This window comes from Durio zibethinus, chromosome 26 (genome assembly GCF_047325235.1).
Source record: "Durio zibethinus cultivar Kanyao isolate XHJ-2024 chromosome 26, ASM4732523v1, whole genome shotgun sequence".
Lineage (NCBI taxonomy): Eukaryota > Viridiplantae > Streptophyta > Magnoliopsida > Malvales > Malvaceae > Durio > Durio zibethinus.
The window spans coordinates 7,446,689-7,463,772 of NC_143187.1; the positions used below are offsets into that span (position 1 = coordinate 7,446,689).

The 17,084-nt window shown below is 32.6% G+C and overlaps 2 protein-coding genes and 2 pseudogenes across 5 annotated transcripts; 2 read left to right on the forward strand and 2 right to left on the reverse strand.

Moving 5' to 3' along the window:
• Positions 1–208: 208 nt before the first annotated feature.
• LOC111274852 (uncharacterized) lies at positions 209–2,257 on the forward strand (annotated as a pseudogene). The gene is made up of 5 exons (XR_016334010.1): positions 209–225; positions 643–805; positions 937–1,193; positions 1,349–1,506; positions 1,810–2,257. The product of XR_016334010.1 is annotated as an uncharacterized LOC111274852 (transcript).
• On the reverse strand, positions 1,167–6,303 carry LOC111274204 (beta-amyrin synthase 2-like; annotated as a pseudogene). The gene is made up of 18 exons (XR_016334011.1): positions 5,868–6,303; positions 5,495–5,769; positions 5,208–5,392; positions 4,944–5,071; positions 4,692–4,858; positions 4,358–4,528; positions 4,138–4,268; positions 3,923–4,033; positions 3,706–3,828; positions 3,503–3,602; positions 3,329–3,380; positions 3,140–3,190; positions 2,909–3,051; positions 2,622–2,799; positions 2,293–2,376; positions 2,082–2,165; positions 1,743–1,914; positions 1,167–1,471 (listed from the first exon to the last, which is right to left on the reverse strand). The product of XR_016334011.1 is annotated as a beta-amyrin synthase 2-like (transcript).
• Positions 6,304–8,206: 1,903 nt separating this feature from the next.
• LOC111274856 (uncharacterized) lies at positions 8,207–10,141 on the forward strand. Its single transcript, XM_022859809.2, has 5 exons — positions 8,207–8,485; positions 8,910–9,068; positions 9,366–9,605; positions 9,695–9,754; positions 9,854–10,141. The coding sequence occupies exons 1-5, from the start codon at positions 8,375–8,377 to the stop codon at positions 9,956–9,958; spliced, it is 675 nt and encodes a 224-aa protein (XP_022715544.1). The 5' UTR covers positions 8,207–8,374; the 3' UTR covers positions 9,959–10,141.
• Positions 10,142–10,484: 343 nt separating this feature from the next.
• On the reverse strand, positions 10,485–16,202 carry LOC111274855 (uncharacterized). 2 transcript variants are annotated; one of them, XM_022859807.2, is made up of 11 exons: positions 15,908–16,202; positions 15,424–15,600; positions 15,247–15,302; positions 15,038–15,103; positions 14,788–14,895; positions 13,989–14,055; positions 13,525–13,609; positions 13,028–13,188; positions 12,485–12,586; positions 11,540–11,762; positions 10,485–10,907 (listed from the first exon to the last, which is right to left on the reverse strand). In XM_022859807.2, the coding sequence occupies exons 1-11, from the start codon at positions 15,944–15,946 to the stop codon at positions 10,774–10,776; spliced, it is 1,218 nt and encodes a 405-aa protein (XP_022715542.1). In that variant the 5' UTR covers positions 15,947–16,202; the 3' UTR covers positions 10,485–10,773. The 2 variants fall into 2 exon arrangements, with proteins under 2 accessions (XP_022715542.1, XP_022715543.1); XM_022859808.2 differs by having other exon boundaries at positions 15,424–15,573; positions 15,908–16,187.
• Between the last annotated feature and the right edge of the window lie 882 nt (positions 16,203–17,084).

Genomic DNA, 17,084 nt, shown 5'->3' on the forward strand with positions numbered 1-17,084 from the left:
TAGTGTATCTTCAATTAAATTTAAATATCAATTTTAATAAAAATTAAATTAATATAAATTTTTTATTAAAAAATTTTCAATCATAATTATAAAATTTTTTTAAATTATAATTATAATAAATTTTTTTTTTTTTTTAATCTCTTTACTCATGCCAACCCTAAAAATTCAAAAGTAGCACCTTAGAAGATGGAAAACTATCCCATAGGCGATGTCGCTCTTCTCGGCGTTTGGAGAAAGACTTGATCACATGGAACATCCTGAAAAAAAGGCCTAGTTCTCAAATCTAAACTTAACTTTTACGTCTGATTCCCGAGAAAATAAAAACCAGAAAGTCGTAATTTTGTGTGTTCTTATGTTTGTTCACAGGGGGAGAAAAAGCTTCGAGAAAACAATCTCTGGTTTTGGAATCGAAGCTGGCTCATTTTTCATCCTTGTAACAAAAATCCTTGTTTCTTGATCAAAAGATCGCGTTGCAAACCATTTATAATCTCTGCTTTCGGATCTGAAATTGAAAGCCTGGACGCCAAATATAATTCCAGTTGTCGACAATTGAAGTAAAATTTTAATTTCATTATAATTTTACATCTTCTTTTGGTAATTTAAATTTAACGTTTAAATTTTGAAATGAGATTTGAATCTTAGGGTTTTGAAAAGTGAGGTTGAGGAACCTGAATAGGTGGAAAAGGAGAAGGATAAGTTTTACAAATTGAAAAGTTCAGAAATCAATGAGTGTAGGGAAAATGTGGAGATGTTTTTGATGGAATCTGGAATTCAAGTGCAAGAATTGAGGAGCTGTGAAAAAGAGGTAAATTGAAATTTTCGCATTTGAGACTTTCAAATTAAGAATCTTAAGTTTTAACTATTAAGGAGTTAGTTGAAGACACAATCTCATTTTTAATTGATTAAACTGTGTAATGCATCTATTAAATTTCTTAGTTTGGTTTTATGGAATTTGTGAACTTTGGTTTATATTTGTTGCAACTGAAGTCAACTTTTATGGAACTTCAAGGCAACAATGGATATACGAGTAATTCTGAGATAGCTGAGGCAGAGATGAAAACGGCTTAACTGTTGGCTATGAAAGATTGGGCTTCAAATTACCAAAGAAGAGCAGAGTTGCAAAAGCAGGTTGAGATTGCTCAAAATCAAGAGAGATGGAAACCATTTCACTTTGGAAAATACGAAGGTCTCAGGTAACCAAGACTGCAAACATGATAACAGGTTCCTGAAGCTTGTATAGAAGCTGAGCAACGTTGTCGTTTGTCAATCAAACTGTTACCATAATCACACTGGGTTTTGGACTTTCTTATAATAGATTTGAGTTCTTTGTTTAAATTCAAATATGCAGGATTCGGTATCCTATTATCTGAGGTTTGGTTGTTGATATGCTGCTGCTGTCGTGGACTTAGATGCTGATGTGGTGAAGATTCACTGGCTGTTGTAATCAGCTGCTTCTTATCCTTTAAACAATCTATTTTGTGGATTTATGACCCATATGTTTAAGAGGTAAGTCATCAAGAGTAAAAGCTGAATAACAATCATGCCGAACCCGCATAAATTTTCATTTCTTTGCAGGTTTCATGCTTGAATATGAATTTTCTGTTTCTCAGAATTTGCTCACTTGGCTTACATCTCTGCCTGTTTGAATTTTGATTGTATGTATGCTCTTTTTGATTACTGAGGTACTGAGATCAGCATAAGATTTACTAGTTTATTGGACAAAAACATATATATTTCTATACATTTAAGGAACAATCCAACAGTGCTGAGAATTCCAAGATCCTGACGGAGTTTAACCTTCTTGTGAAGGCGAAGCACATGTCTACGATATTCTCCCAGAGCCCATAATGGGAATATATTTCTCTATGCAGCATAATGCATCATACAAGTCCTCAAGCAGACTCCAGCAAGTTCCTGTGGAAACCAATTTGTAGTTTATAGAAAAACACTATTTGTGAGTTCCATTTAGATATTGATAATTTGAGCAATCTATGAAAAAGGATGCTTTATATTATCAGAAGTGGAAGCATTGCTTTGCTAAAGCATTTGACTTGCTAGAAGGATCTAAATTAAAGTCATACCTGCTGAGGAAATTCTCCACTTTCCATCTGTGAGTTGATCAAGAGTCTTGCTGCTTTGTGTAAAGGTTGCGGATCCAACTCAGCCTAGTTAGGCAGAAACATACAGACCATGAATTGAGGTTTTTGTTGAATTTGTGAAGTTAAGGGTTGATATATATGATGTTTTCACCACTAATATATTATCGGCAGAATATATTTTCTATGATCTAACCTGTCTAGCATGAATCAAAGCCATCATTGCCCATGAAGTTTGCACTAGATGTGAGCAGTTTCCTTCAGTTAGATGTCTATATTCCTGTTCATAATTGTGGGAAAATATTAGAAATATTATATACTCTGCTCTACTGAGTTTCAGAAGACAGTAATCAATTTCCATGTGAAACACCATGCCCATGGTTTCTTTTGGAAAACAGCTGACTAACTGTATGTCCAATAAGGCAATAATTACAGTAATACATGTATTTGCTTTGCTTCTCATGACTCGTGCTCCCTAGCTCAGTGATAAATAAATTGATTATTTAACATAAGAATGGAAGTTACCAAATTAGGGCGTGATAGATAGCTTTCTCCCCATCCACCAGACTCCTGCTGTTTTGAAAGCAAAAATTGCCAAGCTTTACGGACATTTTCGCTGTTGTGACAAGTCTTACCAACAGCAGCTAGACCAGCTAAAGCAAAACACGTGCCATAAGTATAGCAAATTCCCCAGTTGCCATACCTGAATATATATAAACTGATAATCTTAGCTTATAACTTTTATTGTAACTTTAGTTCCCATTAGGCATCCATGATTTTGCTCAAAAAGACTACAAGGAATTCAAGCTCACCAAGAACCATCTGCCATTTGAGATCCTGCGATAAATTGTACCGCATTAGCCACAGATGTTTCTATTTCTTTCTTTCGGTATCCAGGATATAACTGGGAGAACAACGTAAGTGCTTGTGCGGGGACGAAGTACATTCAACAAAACTAAGACCGCTAAATTGCTAATGTTATAGAAATTTTCTAATATGATCCTTTAATGATAAAAATGCAAGTTATGGTGATAGGAACATACTCACGCTGAATTGCTGCAGCAGCAAAAAGTTCTGTTGGATTTATCCTTTGAGAAAGAAACGGATCCCACAATTTAAACAAAATGCTGGGAAATAATAGAATTAAGCAGCAGAGGATGACTTGCTTCACAAAACTTTGAACATTTAAGCATGAACTGTGCCACATTGACATTTTGATAAATTTTACCTGCAGCCATTGTTGTCTTCTTACTGGCTCCCAAGCAGTAAAACCACCATTTTTGGGCTGATGAAAAGAAAATGGAAAATCAAGGCCAAGGATACATGAATTATAGTCTTTCATAGACATCCAATAATGCAGAAAGACAGAGAGCTTTTAACAAACCAAAGTTAAAGATGTCTTCATATCTGTAATGACTGGAGGACATTTACAGCATTATATAGTCGCTCTACTTCAATTGTTTCACCTACAATTTCTGCTGGTAGCCGTGAGAGTAAGAGCATTGTCTGCAAAGAAAAGAGTAGTTAATAGATATCCATTGGCAAATTTAATTTGGCTAATTTCTTTTTACTTAAGAGACAATAAGTAAACATAGTGGAGCTAAATCACCTTTAGAGCTTCAGCTATGCCGTCTGAGGTTTGCCATCCGTCATCTTGAATGGAGAAAGTCCAAGCTCTTTTGGACATGTGACGATGCATACTTTGGAAGTGTCCCGATGGATTTTCTAGAATCTGAGGATTTGTTGATGCAAGAAACTAAGTGAGCTGATTGGGTTAATAGAATCAATAAAGGTTATTAAACAAAATTTGGGGTATAGGAAGAAACCTGTGACTGTTTTATGAACTCGTGCGCTTTTCTGAGAGTAGAGCCATATTCATCAGTTAGATTGCTTGAGTAGCTAAAACGGCATCCCACAACTGGCTACCACCGTTTAACCTTGAATGCAAGGAATTAGAAAAGTTTATCAGCTACAACTAGAAATGAAATACAAGCATGGTAAAGTAGACATGTGCTAAGGTGGATTATTATCAATCTATCACCAAACCTGCATTTTCATTCCATCTTCAGCTAACCATAAGAAATCTGGAACTCTGGCCAGGTGAAATTTTACTGAATCTGAAGTTGGATCCTCTGCCCAACAGGCCATCATATGCAAAACCTGCATTTCTAGCTTTCTCGATCAGTATTTTGAAAGCAGTTGGCTGCCCGATGTTCCATACTCAATTCATCAATATATTAAGGAGGATGCCTTTTGTGTACATCCTTAAGTATCGAGTTTCTCATCCTCAAATGGACGAGCTTTATTGCTATCTGTAGAGCTTTCTCTCTTAGCTTGGAGAAGGGCCAACAATTCAAAAGCGGCTCAGAAATGTAATAAAGACTGTCCCAAAGCAGAATTTGCGCCATGGGATATGGCAAATATATATCTTCCTGCATAATTGGAAACAAATACTAAAATCTTGTCTGGCTTTGGAAAGTTCAAAAACATCTTCATCACCAGTCTATCCCAGTTCTTCTCATCCGGACTGCAGAAATCTTGCCAGTATAAAATTAACAATATCAACAAGCATGAGTACAAACAAATATGACTAACCTTTGAACACAAATGGCGATTTTTATTCCAATCTATCTCATTGTATGGTTGGGTGTAAATTTCTTCTCTCAATGATAAAATTAGCTCAGTGATTGGCCCGACGAATTTCTTTCCATACAAATAAGATAAAGGTGCAAAAAAATTGCGCATGAAAGACCATATCCTTGGTGGATGAACATATATGCTAATTAGTGTGTCAGCAAACAGAAAGAAAAGGGCTAGGTTCTACCATAAAAGAAATTTTAGATTTACCTGGACCGAAAGGAAAATATGAAGGGAGAAACCATAATTCTGAGGGCATTGGATTGCACACTGACCATTCATATAATCCTTGTACCTTCATTACATTGAAAATTTCAGTAGATTAATATGTATATTTTCTTTACCAATTTCACTGCAGCTTAGGGGGTCGAGATTTGAGAATGTGGGGTTTGAACTAAGATTTCAGATTCAAGTCATAGTGCTATTGAAAAGGAAAGGCTAATAATCAAGCAAGTTCCATATCGAAAGATAAGCCTTTCCCATGAGGGTATCATTGTTGCACCCCCATGATCGAGTATCCAATTTCTAGCCTTTTCTACAGCCTCTTTTTTGCCACCTTCAATTCCTTCTCCAAGCAAACGAAGAGCAATGTAATTTAGTGTGGTGTTCATCATGGTGCTATGCCCCTCTACATGGAAACCCCATCCTCCATCTATGTTCTGGCCAGGGGACAAACAAAAGTATGGTACCATTAAGTATGTCAAACAAAACACAACTTTCAATTCAGCACCAAAATGTCTAGAGAGTTTAGAATTTAGTACTTGATGATTGTAAATGTAACGAAGAATTTCCCTTCTGTGTTCTGAAGATAAAACGGTATCAAATGTTCTGGTAAGGTATAAGACCATAACCTGAAAGTTGTAAATTCCACAACTATGGATGAGACAGAACTCAGATTTTGGCCACTTTTCCAGAAAGAGAACTCAAAAGTATACCAGAGGAGCTAAGCAATTGTAACTTTCTCATCAGTTACTTCTTCATTGTCTTCCAGTCTCACTGGTGCTATGCTTAGATCTACATGGTTTTCTTTGTTGAGCTGTACATGACTTTAAAATATCATAACAGTACTCAATCGAGTTCATGTAAGAAACGAACTACGCTAACTAAAAGTTAAAGTGGTCCAAACTTGAGTACCAGAAAATTCTTAAGCATGTCGCTGCTTGATTTAACATGATGTCGCTGTAACGAGAAATTGTCTTGTAACTTTTCAATTTGTGCACGTTCCTCTGATGTTCCAGAAGGGTCGAATTTCCAAATCTGTCTGCCAACAAACTTGTTTGTACTAAACAGCCATGGACCATTGCCTTCCACTATCTCCAGTGTCCACATATTTCTTGGTCATGGACCATTGCCTTCTGCTATCTCCAGCCATGGTCAACCCACCTCTGCAAATCTAGATCAACCCACAATGTCATTTTCTTCAACTCTTATGCCTTGATTCACGTGATTGATTGACCTTTGGGAATTGGGATTATAAAAATACTTGGGAATAAATATTTTATATACTAGTTCATTTTTTTTTTCTGTAAGCCATCTGTCGTTAAAAGAAAAATTAAAAAACATATGCACGCCATCAACATGCATTCATTATAAGCTCCCTCCATTTTATTTGATTGCTTTATTTTTCGGATAAATATTAGTAAAGAAAAGAAATGAAAAGAAGATATTTTAGAAGAAAAGAAATGATTTATGTATTTTTTTAAACTAAAATTAATAAATGGAAGGAAAGAAAAAAATATTAATGACCATTGTTTGATTAAAAAATAAAAAAGAATAAAAGATTCATTATAATATTTTTATTATTTTTTTAAATAAAATATTTTATTTATTACGTGAATAATTTAAAAATTAATTGTTTAAGTAAACAAAAGAAAAAATTTCATAAAAGAGATAAATTTTTATTAATTCATAAAATAATATATGTTTAGAATTATTTCCACATTTATTTTTTTATAATTAATTTCTATAAAAAATTTAAAAATCTATATATCTCTTAACAAATAAAATTAATTATAAATTTATATTAATATAATATATGTTTAGAATTATTTCCACATTTATTTTTTTATAATTAATTTCTATCAAAAATTTAAAAATCTATATATCTCTTAACAAATAAAATTAATTATAAATTTATATTAATATTTTCATATAAATTTAACAAGCTTCATTAACATCAACATAATTGTATGTGTTCATGTGCATATTTTTTATTTTTCTCAATTCTATTAAATAATAATAAAAATATAAAAAAGATATAACGATCCCCCATAAATTAGAAAAAATTAAATTGCTTTTTATTATGGACAATTGTAGATTATTTAAATCAATAATAATTTCAATTTTATTTTCATATAAAATAAAAAATATACATAAAAATTCATAAAAGTAAATTTGAATATCATATTATAAGAAGTTAATAAAATTATAAAAATCAACAAATGGTTGACTTAATTGGTTAAGGCTTATTTTTTTTTATCTAATCATTTGTTGGAATCATCTCAAATGCTTGATTTATTCTTAAAAATTGAGTAGCTTATTTATCTTCAATTTTTTCTTTATAAAAAAATAAAGTTATAAAAAAATAAAATAAGTAAAGAGATAAATTTAAGTGTGATAAAAAGTAAACATTAGTATCACTTATCAAGTTTATAATATATTCTTTGAAATTTAAAAAAATATATATAAATATTATTTTATATTTTAAAAAATTTTATCTTTTATTTTCTCTAACTTTTTTCTCGATTTGAGATAAATAAGAAAATAAAACAATTGAGCGAAACGAAAGGATACTCAATCCCTCTTCTTTTCTTTTGTTTTAATTTAAATAATATCCCAATAACAAAAATTTCTTTTTTTTCCTAGCTTTCCGTTTCCTTCGTTCTTTTTTTTTTTTTCCTCAATTCAAACATGAACTAAATATGGCACATTGGTTTAAATTTCTAATATAAAAAAAAAACTGGTTGCAATTTTGAAAGATAAGACAAAAGTTAGAATTCAAACTTTTTTTTTTTAAATAAAGATATGTTTTATTGAATTCATTAAGTACATTTTCAATTAAAATTTTATTTTGGAGATATTATTATCATGGAATTTTTAAAATTTACAAAGATATTAAAATATTATTTTTATTTCATTATTTATTGTATAAATTTTTTTAAAAATATACTCTAATGATATATATGACGATCCTCCAAAATTATTAGACATTATTTAATTCATAAAAATTCCACATACACTTTTCTCACATGGTTAAGATAGAAAATGAGGCCTTTTTGGTTTCCATGTTGTTAGTGTTTTAAAGTTGGGTTTGAAACCCAAATATCTTCAGACCAAAAATGGCTTAACTGAGCCCAAAGGATTAAACCAATTCACCATTGACACTTGTCAGTTGCTCATCTATTTTAATTTTAAATCATGCTAAAAAAAAATTTAGAACTTTCTTTCCTTCTTCCAAAACCCTAAACATATTTATTTTATAAATTACTTTAAAAAAAAAATCATATTCTTGAAAATTCCCAAACTTTCAGGTTCTGCCATTTTCCACGGAAAAACAGCTTCGCTTGATCGTTTCTCTTATAATCTCCGATAAAAACTGAAAAGCCAAAAGAAAAGAGGGAAAAAGAATTGAGTTTAGGAAAATGGCAGAGGAATTGTCGCTGGATTTGGAGGAGCTAAGGCAACTTCAAAGCATCGCGAAGAGGCCACGTATTCTATCTCTTATTTCCTCTGAGATTCGCAACTTGGAAAAGGTTTCTCTTTCCTCTCCTTTTTATGGGTACTGAAATTTTGATGTTTTAAATGAATTCGGTTGCCGTTATTTTGACTTTAGTTCTCTTGTTGAAGCTACTTTCGATAAATTGATAATTTTCCCAGCTATGTTTAGGAGTTCCAAGTTCTGTTTGTTACTTTAGTTTCTGAGTTTTTCAGTGGGTACTTTCTCGGGGAGTACTTTCCTAATGTATCACATTTCATATATTTTTTTGTTGATCCCACTTTGAATTTCAATGGGAATGGCTGAAAACTGATAAACATTTTGACAATATAAGTTTTATCCGTTAACGACTTTATCTTGACGCTAGTCACTCTGCAATTTAATTTGACAATTGCTTACTGGAGAAAGTGTTTCCTATTTTTCTTGATTTTAAACAGAAATTGTTTTTATGAATTCTTCAGTTGCAGACATCGAAAGATGATGCCAATGCACCTCCTTCTGGTGCTGTTTCACAAATTGCAACACCCATATCAACCTCAGTTAAGGTTCCAGCTAACCAAGCATTGAGTTATGTTACACTGGCCTCGTTCAGCTGGGATCAGGATAATGATAAAGTCAAGGTAACAAATTGATGTTCTTAGAAGTTTAAGATTTTTCCATTGTTGTTGTGTCTGTCATTTCAAAACATATATCAAATTCCCAATGTCGCAACCTGAGAGAGAAAAACAATTTACTTACTCATCAAAGCAAAAAAAAATCTTGTAATTTGGTTTGTCACTGGATTATGGTATTATAAATTATGTTGTTTATGACAGGGTAGGAGCTTCTTACAGTTCTCTTCAAATTTATGAGCGGTACATGTTCTGCATTACCATTGTATTCTCATTTATTTGGCTTATGTTGTGTTGATCCGACAGATATATGTCTCTCTAGAAGGAGTTGATCAGGAAAAAGTTCAGTCAGAGTTCAAGCCAATGTCATTTGATGTTAAATTTCATGATGTCCAAGGAAAGAACCATCGATGTGCCATTCCAAAACTGAACAAGGAAATTGTGCCAGAGAAGTGCAAGGTGGTAGTTAAGCCTACAAGAGCGATCATCACATTGTTGAAAGCGTCTAAAGGGAATTGGTCTGATCTGCACTTCAAGGAGGACAAGGTAATTAATTGCCTACAGTAGGATAAATAAGGGTTACTCTTCATGCTTTGCAATTAAAGTAAAATAATTATTTTCATTTTTTCACACAGCTGAAGCCAAATTTGGATAAAGAGCGAGATCCCATGGCTGGAATCATGGACTTAATGAAGGTAAGTTTACTTCCATATGTATAGCATGTGTTCAACAAGAAAGTTCTAAAGGCTAATTACTGCGACTTTTCCCTTCACGCTCAAATGTGAAAATTGCAGAATATGTACGAGGAAGGAGATGAAGAAATGAAGAGAACAATTGCCAAAGCGTGGACTGATGCAAGATCTGGCAAAACAGGCGATCCTCTGAAGGATTATCGTTGAATCTAACATAAAAGGAGCATAGATATTTTAGTTCAATGGCCTGTTTTTGTGTTTTTTCCTGCCTGTCGTCTCGTGTTCAAGTTGTAGGAAACTTGTATCTGGACGTTTTGTTCTTGCTCTGAAGTGTCATTGCGCACATAGACCGATGCATTCTACATGTTTATCCAATGTTTTTTGAGATCTTTACTGTGAGCAAGTAATCACTACAATTAGAAGCTTATTTTTTCGTATTTTATTTATTAATCTAAACAGGATCTCTGGTATTCCATCAACGTATGGTTGGTTTAATACTAAGACTAAAATATGGAATTTTTAAACAGAAATGAAGATTAAGAAAACAAAGAAAGTTAGAATTAAGTGATAGTTGGTTCATTTAGATCACTTATGAAAAAGATTTTTATAGCGCCTTTCGATGAAACTTTCGTAATTAAACGAGCTGTAGGCATTTAAAAAATACTACTAATATAATAAAGAAGCATCTTTCTTTTTTATTATTTCAACAATCTCCGAAATAATAAGAAAAAGCTTTGCCCACAATTTTTCCGTGACGATAACATATGTAAATATAGATTTATAATACATAATTGTAAATGATTCAACCAGTTCATTTTCAACTGAAACAAAAGAAGCCCCAACAGCAAAAGGTTAATAGACCTGGTCAAACCAATGAAAAACAATTCAATGCTCATGGCTAATATATTCTAGTTTCCCATAAATAAACTCACTGTTAAGTAAAAACTGATAAGAATTTGATGATTGTAAAATCTGGAAAAGTTCATCTAACAATTTAGAAGGATCTATGCAGCAGCGTGCCGTCATTGGAGTATTTGACTCCCATAGTCTGCATTGAACTTCTCGTAGCGATGAGCATGTAAATGAGCTGATGGTCTTGTGTTCTTTAGAGCAATTTCTATATCATCAGGTGTAATTGGCCCAACCTTCGGCAGCTCTGCAACCACAAACTAGTTACTGAGTTCTTCATCATTAATTTAAGCATATTAAAAGCTGCAGGCAAAACAGGGGAATAAGAAAATAAAACACGTCCGTTTATTTGCAGGGAAAATTTACAGGACAAAAAGGATTATTTTCTTCCACTTATCTTTCTTGATTCCCACACGGATGTTTTCTTTCAGCCAAATCATATGGTAGAAGCTGGCCAGATTTTGCCTTGAAATTAGGGCAAAAGACCATATCATATTGGTCTTACATACTAGAAAGAAAAACTTAAAAAAATGTTTAACTAAAACATGATTTGATTTATTTATCCTGGTTCCCAAGATAAAAGCAAAAAAAATATTGTATCAACAAAAGCCAGTTAGGCTTTATGATGGTAGTCAATACTTGGAGACACCGTCTTCTCGAGTTTGCTATGCCAAACAGTTATAACTAAGGAAACACCGAAACAGAGAAAAGGAAAAGGAAAATTACAGGAAATAAACTGATGAATGTGAATTGAGGCCTGAGGGGATGACATGTTAAACCACAAGATACATTGATGTTCTATTTAGGGAAAGAATGATTTTGCAAACACTCATTATCCAGTTTATAAAACCTTTTAGTAAAATAAAAGAAAGCACATACCATCCTCAGGCACTACTTCCTGCCTATCTTCAAGGACTGCCATTAAGCGTCTCAAAGGCTGCATGGCTGCTTCTTTGCAGACTAATCGAATATCTGAACCTGAGTAACCTTCTGACCTTTCCACTAATATATCATAGGGAAGAGCCTCCTCACCATGCTGTTCAGCCAGAAGTTCTTCAAATATGGCTCTTCTAGCTTCTGGCTCTGGGAGAGGAACAAGGATCTTATTGAACGTGGTTAAAGGCAAACTGCTTCATTAATAGCATGTCTTGAACTTCAGAAAGATTTTCCCCTTAATCGTGTAAAAGATGCTATCAAATATAATTGCATGTTTCAAGTGATAGAACATATTTGGGACTAAACAGTTTAGAGACAGCATAAACACTATAAAATGATTTACACCACAATGTAATCATGTTGGAATAAGAGTTTGGTGAATAGGATGATGGATAGGATAGGATGATAACCATCCTATACTATGTTTGGTTTGTATCTAAATAAAGGGATAGGATTGCAAGGAGGATTAATCATCCTCTTGGTATAGGATGATTCAATCCTCCTAAAGTGTAAAGGATTATTTTTAATTCATGGGATTGAATTTACATGTCTATATTATACCTTTAAAAATTATATTAATAATTTAAATTGTATAAACTTTGTGTAAGGATAATTTTGACTAATCCTAATCCTAATCCATGTAGACATGAAACATAAGATAGGATGGCATTATTTAATCTAATCTTATTCATAATATCATCTTATCCTATACTATCCTATCATAATCTTGTGCACCAAACACATCCAGTTCCTAGGCTTCGACCCTATCCTGGTTTTGTGAGTAAATTTCTTTGTCCATACAAAATTGAATATTTATATAAGAATCTTTTAAACTAGTTGTTAATATTGTTCACAAAATTCAGAATAAATTTACATGTCAAAGGATACTCGCTTCTCAAGACGGCGGAGCATGGCCGCATCCAATTCCCAAGGGAGGTTTGTTGCTGCCAAAACAAACACGAGCTCATCTGACTGCGTCAAACCATCCATCTGCAATCTAATTCTACCGATCAATTTTTGAGAGTACAGTTGAAATCTAACATGATTTCTTTTCTAAATCACTTTAAACTACATGTTTGATTTAACTACTTTATTTTCTAATTATTGCAAATGAAAAACACACAAAAAAAAAAACACTATTAAAGATGCTGCAGAATCAGTTTAAGATTCTAACCATGCTCAGATTTAAAATCACTAATTAGGATAAAAACACACATCTCATAGCTTAATTCTCATAATGATTATGTCACTGGACTCTAGAGGGAAAGATATAGCTAAAATAAACAAGTGATAATAATACGACGGAGTTTGTTTGTAAACAATGTTCAGCAGAGCTACAAGGTATATAATTAATATAATAACACGCACACACCCACACACATATTTATGTCCATAAAAATAAGGCCACATTTTTTAAGAAACAAACATCACCTGTATAAGTAGCTCAGTTTTCAAACGCCTACTTGCTTCATGCTCACTGCGTCCTTCACCACGCTGGCTTATAATGGCATCAATTTCATCAAGAAAAATGGTAGATGGTGCATGGTGCCTTGCTAGGTCAAAAAGTACTTTTATTAACTTTTCAGAATCACCTGAAATGTTATGAACTCCACAGTTAGATAACTGAGGGCTATTTCAGCTAACAACCATAAAAGCTATTGGGTCGGATACCAGCAGGTCCTTTTGTTCATATTCATATCATGATCTCTATAGCTTGTCAAAGAATTTTATCAATAATGATTCTTCTTTTGCTGCAGAGTAAGAAATTCTAATGGGACAGAACATAAAATGAATAGGATCAATTTTTGTCTTCACACGACCATATCCAGAGCACATTCTGACAATTTAATTAGAGAAGAATGGTTGTCCTGTAAGGTTCCCCATTGAGTAAATCAAATAAGATCTTGGAAAACTTGTGTTTAACATACCACGCCATTTGCTGACTACAGATGATGCTGAAATATTGAAAAATGTGGTCTTGCATTCTGTTGCAACAGCCTTTGCTAGCATTGTCTGCAACCAGAATGGTGATTTAAATAGAAACTAGCATCAATGAAAAAGAAAGAGAATAAGCACTACCAAGATATAATAAATTATTATCCCTGATGCATAATTTTTTCTCCTAGTGTTGAGGAGATAGTGATCTATGTCAATATCCTTTCTTTTTTTTTTTACAAACTGGGGGGGGGAGGAGACAGGGGGACCTCCTAAGAGAGGTGGGAGATCATTTGGGCTAAACCTTGGTTTGTCAATCTGAAATTTACTATGCAACTATGAAAGACATGTTTCCTTCATATTAAGCAAATATCTTGCATATCTATCTAATGCATTATGAAGATGTCTTGCACAAGACAAAATCAATTTATTAGAAACAAGTGAACAAAGTACAAACCTTTCCTGTCCCTGGGGGACCAAAAAGGAGAATACCCTTCCATGGTGAAAGAAGACCAGTAAAGTACCTACAAGAAATCAAATCAATTGTGAAATGAAAGCCTCAAATTCCTTCAAAACATATTATGAAATGTTTCATCAACATTTTACTAAATCAAATTGATAAAATAAAAGTCCTCATGGTGGCTAACAAAATATTCCCATTGATACCATCCACGGCATTCAGAAGTAAAGTTTGAATCTCTTTGTAATATTTTCCATGCGCTTTTCAGAGCACTAGCTTTTAAAAGACCTAAGCCCTCACAAGTCACAAATCCACTTTTCTTTTCTATCAATAACCAAAAATAGAAGAACTCTTAACCAAAGCATTCCATGCACTTTTGAGAGGACTCGCTTTGGAATCTTAATAACTTGATAACCTTGTAATGAAAGGAAGTTGTAGTTCTACCAAGTTCTGACAAGCACAGAAACCTTTAATCTCTACTTTCTAATTTTCAAATGAAATTTTCTAATCAATCAGGCATATACGTTGCTCACTTTATTCGCTTCATATGCACAAAATGAAACTTAAATATAGGGGAAACTGCATAAGGGTAGGTTTAAATACAATGCAGATAACAAAATGCAAGAAAAGCTAGAATTTTATAGATCCAGAAACATTGCATAGCAGTTATGTTAAAAAAATAAAAAAAGAGGCAATACCAGTTAACATACCCGTCATGAGTCATACTTTTCAAGGAAATAAAAACAAGTAAAATACTGTGCTCAGAGTTCACAGTCTATGTCATACCAAGACTTACTTGGGATATTTTATAGGCATAACAACTGCTTCTTTAAGTAAGCGTTTAGCATTCTCTAATCCCTTAATGCTTTCCCACTTAACATCTGGATTCCCACGAACAATGTCCCTAAAAAGGACATGATGTAAGATGTTATGAAGTAAACAAAAATTTCAAGTTAAAATGTTAAAGAATATACCACCCAAGCAGTCAAATACAATAGCCGCAACTTCTTTTCTATCACCAATGAAGTTACCGATACAATAATTACCTACATAAACTCTCTCCTAAAGCACGCATTTCTGCAGATTCAAAAGCAGGAAGCAGAGACCTTTGCCTGAAAAAGAAACGAGAAAAGAAAAACATCAAAATCATCATTTTCTAAAGAACTGGAGAATCATAGAAGAAATTTAATCCGAGTGATCAGTTTGGACACTTAAATGTAGGAAAGTCACGAATCAGAGGAATGAATGAACATACGGTCTTGAATCAAATCCATTAGACACCGCACCATTTGAGTGCACCGAATTTGTATACTGAAGCCAAAATGAAACAACAATAAATCATTCCAATCAACAAACAAGCAAAAATGTTTTAAAAAAACAGAAAAGAAAAAAAATTCAATATTAAAATGGCAATGGGTAAAAAATAAAGTACCTGGTTTCGATACTGCTCGTAAATAGCCATATCAGACGTGTTCTTGACAGAATGGTTTCCATTTGAGGTGACAGTAGAAGTAGTTCCATTGGAGACGGGCGTATCAGCAGCTTGACCATCTTGCGGCTCAGATAATCTCTTCCTCCCAAACTTGGCATCATAAAACATTTTAAAATCCTATACGATAATAACATAATTGCTTCAAGAAAATACTTAAAACATTTTTTTCCTTTTTCTTCCCTACATTTCTTCATACTGTTGGATCAAAATTCACAAATTCAAAAAGAAAAAAAGAAGGAAAGAATCAAAACAATTCTTGAATCCAATGCAATATAAGCTAAGTTACGTAAATGCAGTTTAGTTTAGTGAAGTGAAATCAGGAAGAAAACAATGAATTTTCTTTTTAAAGTCTTTATTTTTCTTTGCTTCTGCAATTTCGGCAACCAAACAAGCAAAAAAAAAAAAAAAGGGAAAAAGAGAATACCAGAAAAGACCAGCGAGTGGGAGAAGGTTCTTCGGCCATTATAATTTGATTAAAATAAAATCTTTTTTTTTTTTCTGAAGAGAAGAAGAAGAAGAAAAAAGAAAAGAAAGATTTTTTTCTTCTCTGTAAAAATTTACTCAGATCTGTCTCTCTTTCTAAGTGTAAACTACCAGAGGGAGGCGTATAGAGAAAAGACCACAAAGCATGTGCTTTTAAGAACTGAGGAGAGGAAATGGAAAATCAATTCAAGAATTTTTTTTTTTTTCCTTTTCAAACATATAAGAGCTGTCGCTATAGTGTTTTGGCTTTTTTAACTAATTTTCTATAGGAAAAATCGGAGAAGTGGAAATGGATTTGTTTCTAACTGTGCGTCACGGGCAAATAAGATTGCGTGTTTGGATTTCTCTTTTTGATGATGTGGCTTAGTGGTAACCGGCAAAGAAGTTACCGAGCTGTGACTTTTGACGAGTTTTATTTCGAGGTTGATGTCCGTCTACTTTCATGGGAAAGGAAATTTTGATATCATGGAAAATTAAATGTGTTGTTTCGAAGATATTCATATTGATCATTTATTAAAAAATTGTGAATTTAAATAATTTTAACTGTTTAATATTTGTTTAAATGAGTATTATTGGATTAAAAAAATTTATATATATTTTTTAAATTCTCTGTTTGTGTTTTAATTTTAGAAATATGCAATTTAAACATGCATGAACCAGACAATCCCTTTTTATGAAAATACAATAGCCTTGGAGATTTTGCCTTCAATTAATATATATTAAATCTTCATTATTTTTCAATAAGTTTTCAAAAATAGATTATTAAACACCGATAATAGAAAAAGACCTTTCCACTAATGTCCTGGTAAAAATAAAAAAAAAGAAGAAAAACAGTAATTATATTATATAACATTATTACATATATATATATATATATTACCATTTTTCAACAAGTGAAGATGTAAAAGTAAATTTAAAAGAAGAGAAATAAAAAATGTATATTTTAACTCTGAATCGTTCTAACATATACGCCATATTTATAACTTGTAAGTAACTTAGTGTAACGACAATTATTAGGGTCATATTTTAATTATTTGTCTCATGTGATATGGCCTATGAATGTGATACTAGTTTAATAATGACTAAAATATTAAAATTTTTTTTGAAGTCTCCAATTT

Excerpts from the sequence above, each read along its gene's own strand:
- LOC111274856 (XM_022859809.2), top strand. The coding sequence starts at position 8,375 with ATGGCAGAGGAATTGTCGCTGGATTTGGAGGAGCTAAGGCAACTTCAA. Across the intron at positions 9,069-9,365 it reads AGGATAATGATAAAGTCAAG|ATATATGTCTCTCTAGAAGG; the intron begins GTAACAAATTGA and ends TTGATCCGACAG. Across the intron at positions 9,606-9,694 it reads TGCACTTCAAGGAGGACAAG|CTGAAGCCAAATTTGGATAA; the intron begins GTAATTAATTGC and ends TTTTTCACACAG.
- LOC111274855 (XM_022859807.2), bottom strand. The coding sequence starts at position 15,946 with ATGGCCGAAGAACCTTCTCCCACTCGCTGGTCTTTTCTG. Across the intron at positions 15,601-15,907 it reads CCACTCGCTGGTCTTTTCTG|GATTTTAAAATGTTTTATGA; the intron begins GTATTCTCTTTT and ends ATTATCGTATAG. Across the intron at positions 15,303-15,423 it reads ACGAGCAGTATCGAAACCAG|TATACAAATTCGGTGCACTC; the intron begins GTACTTTATTTT and ends TTTTGGCTTCAG.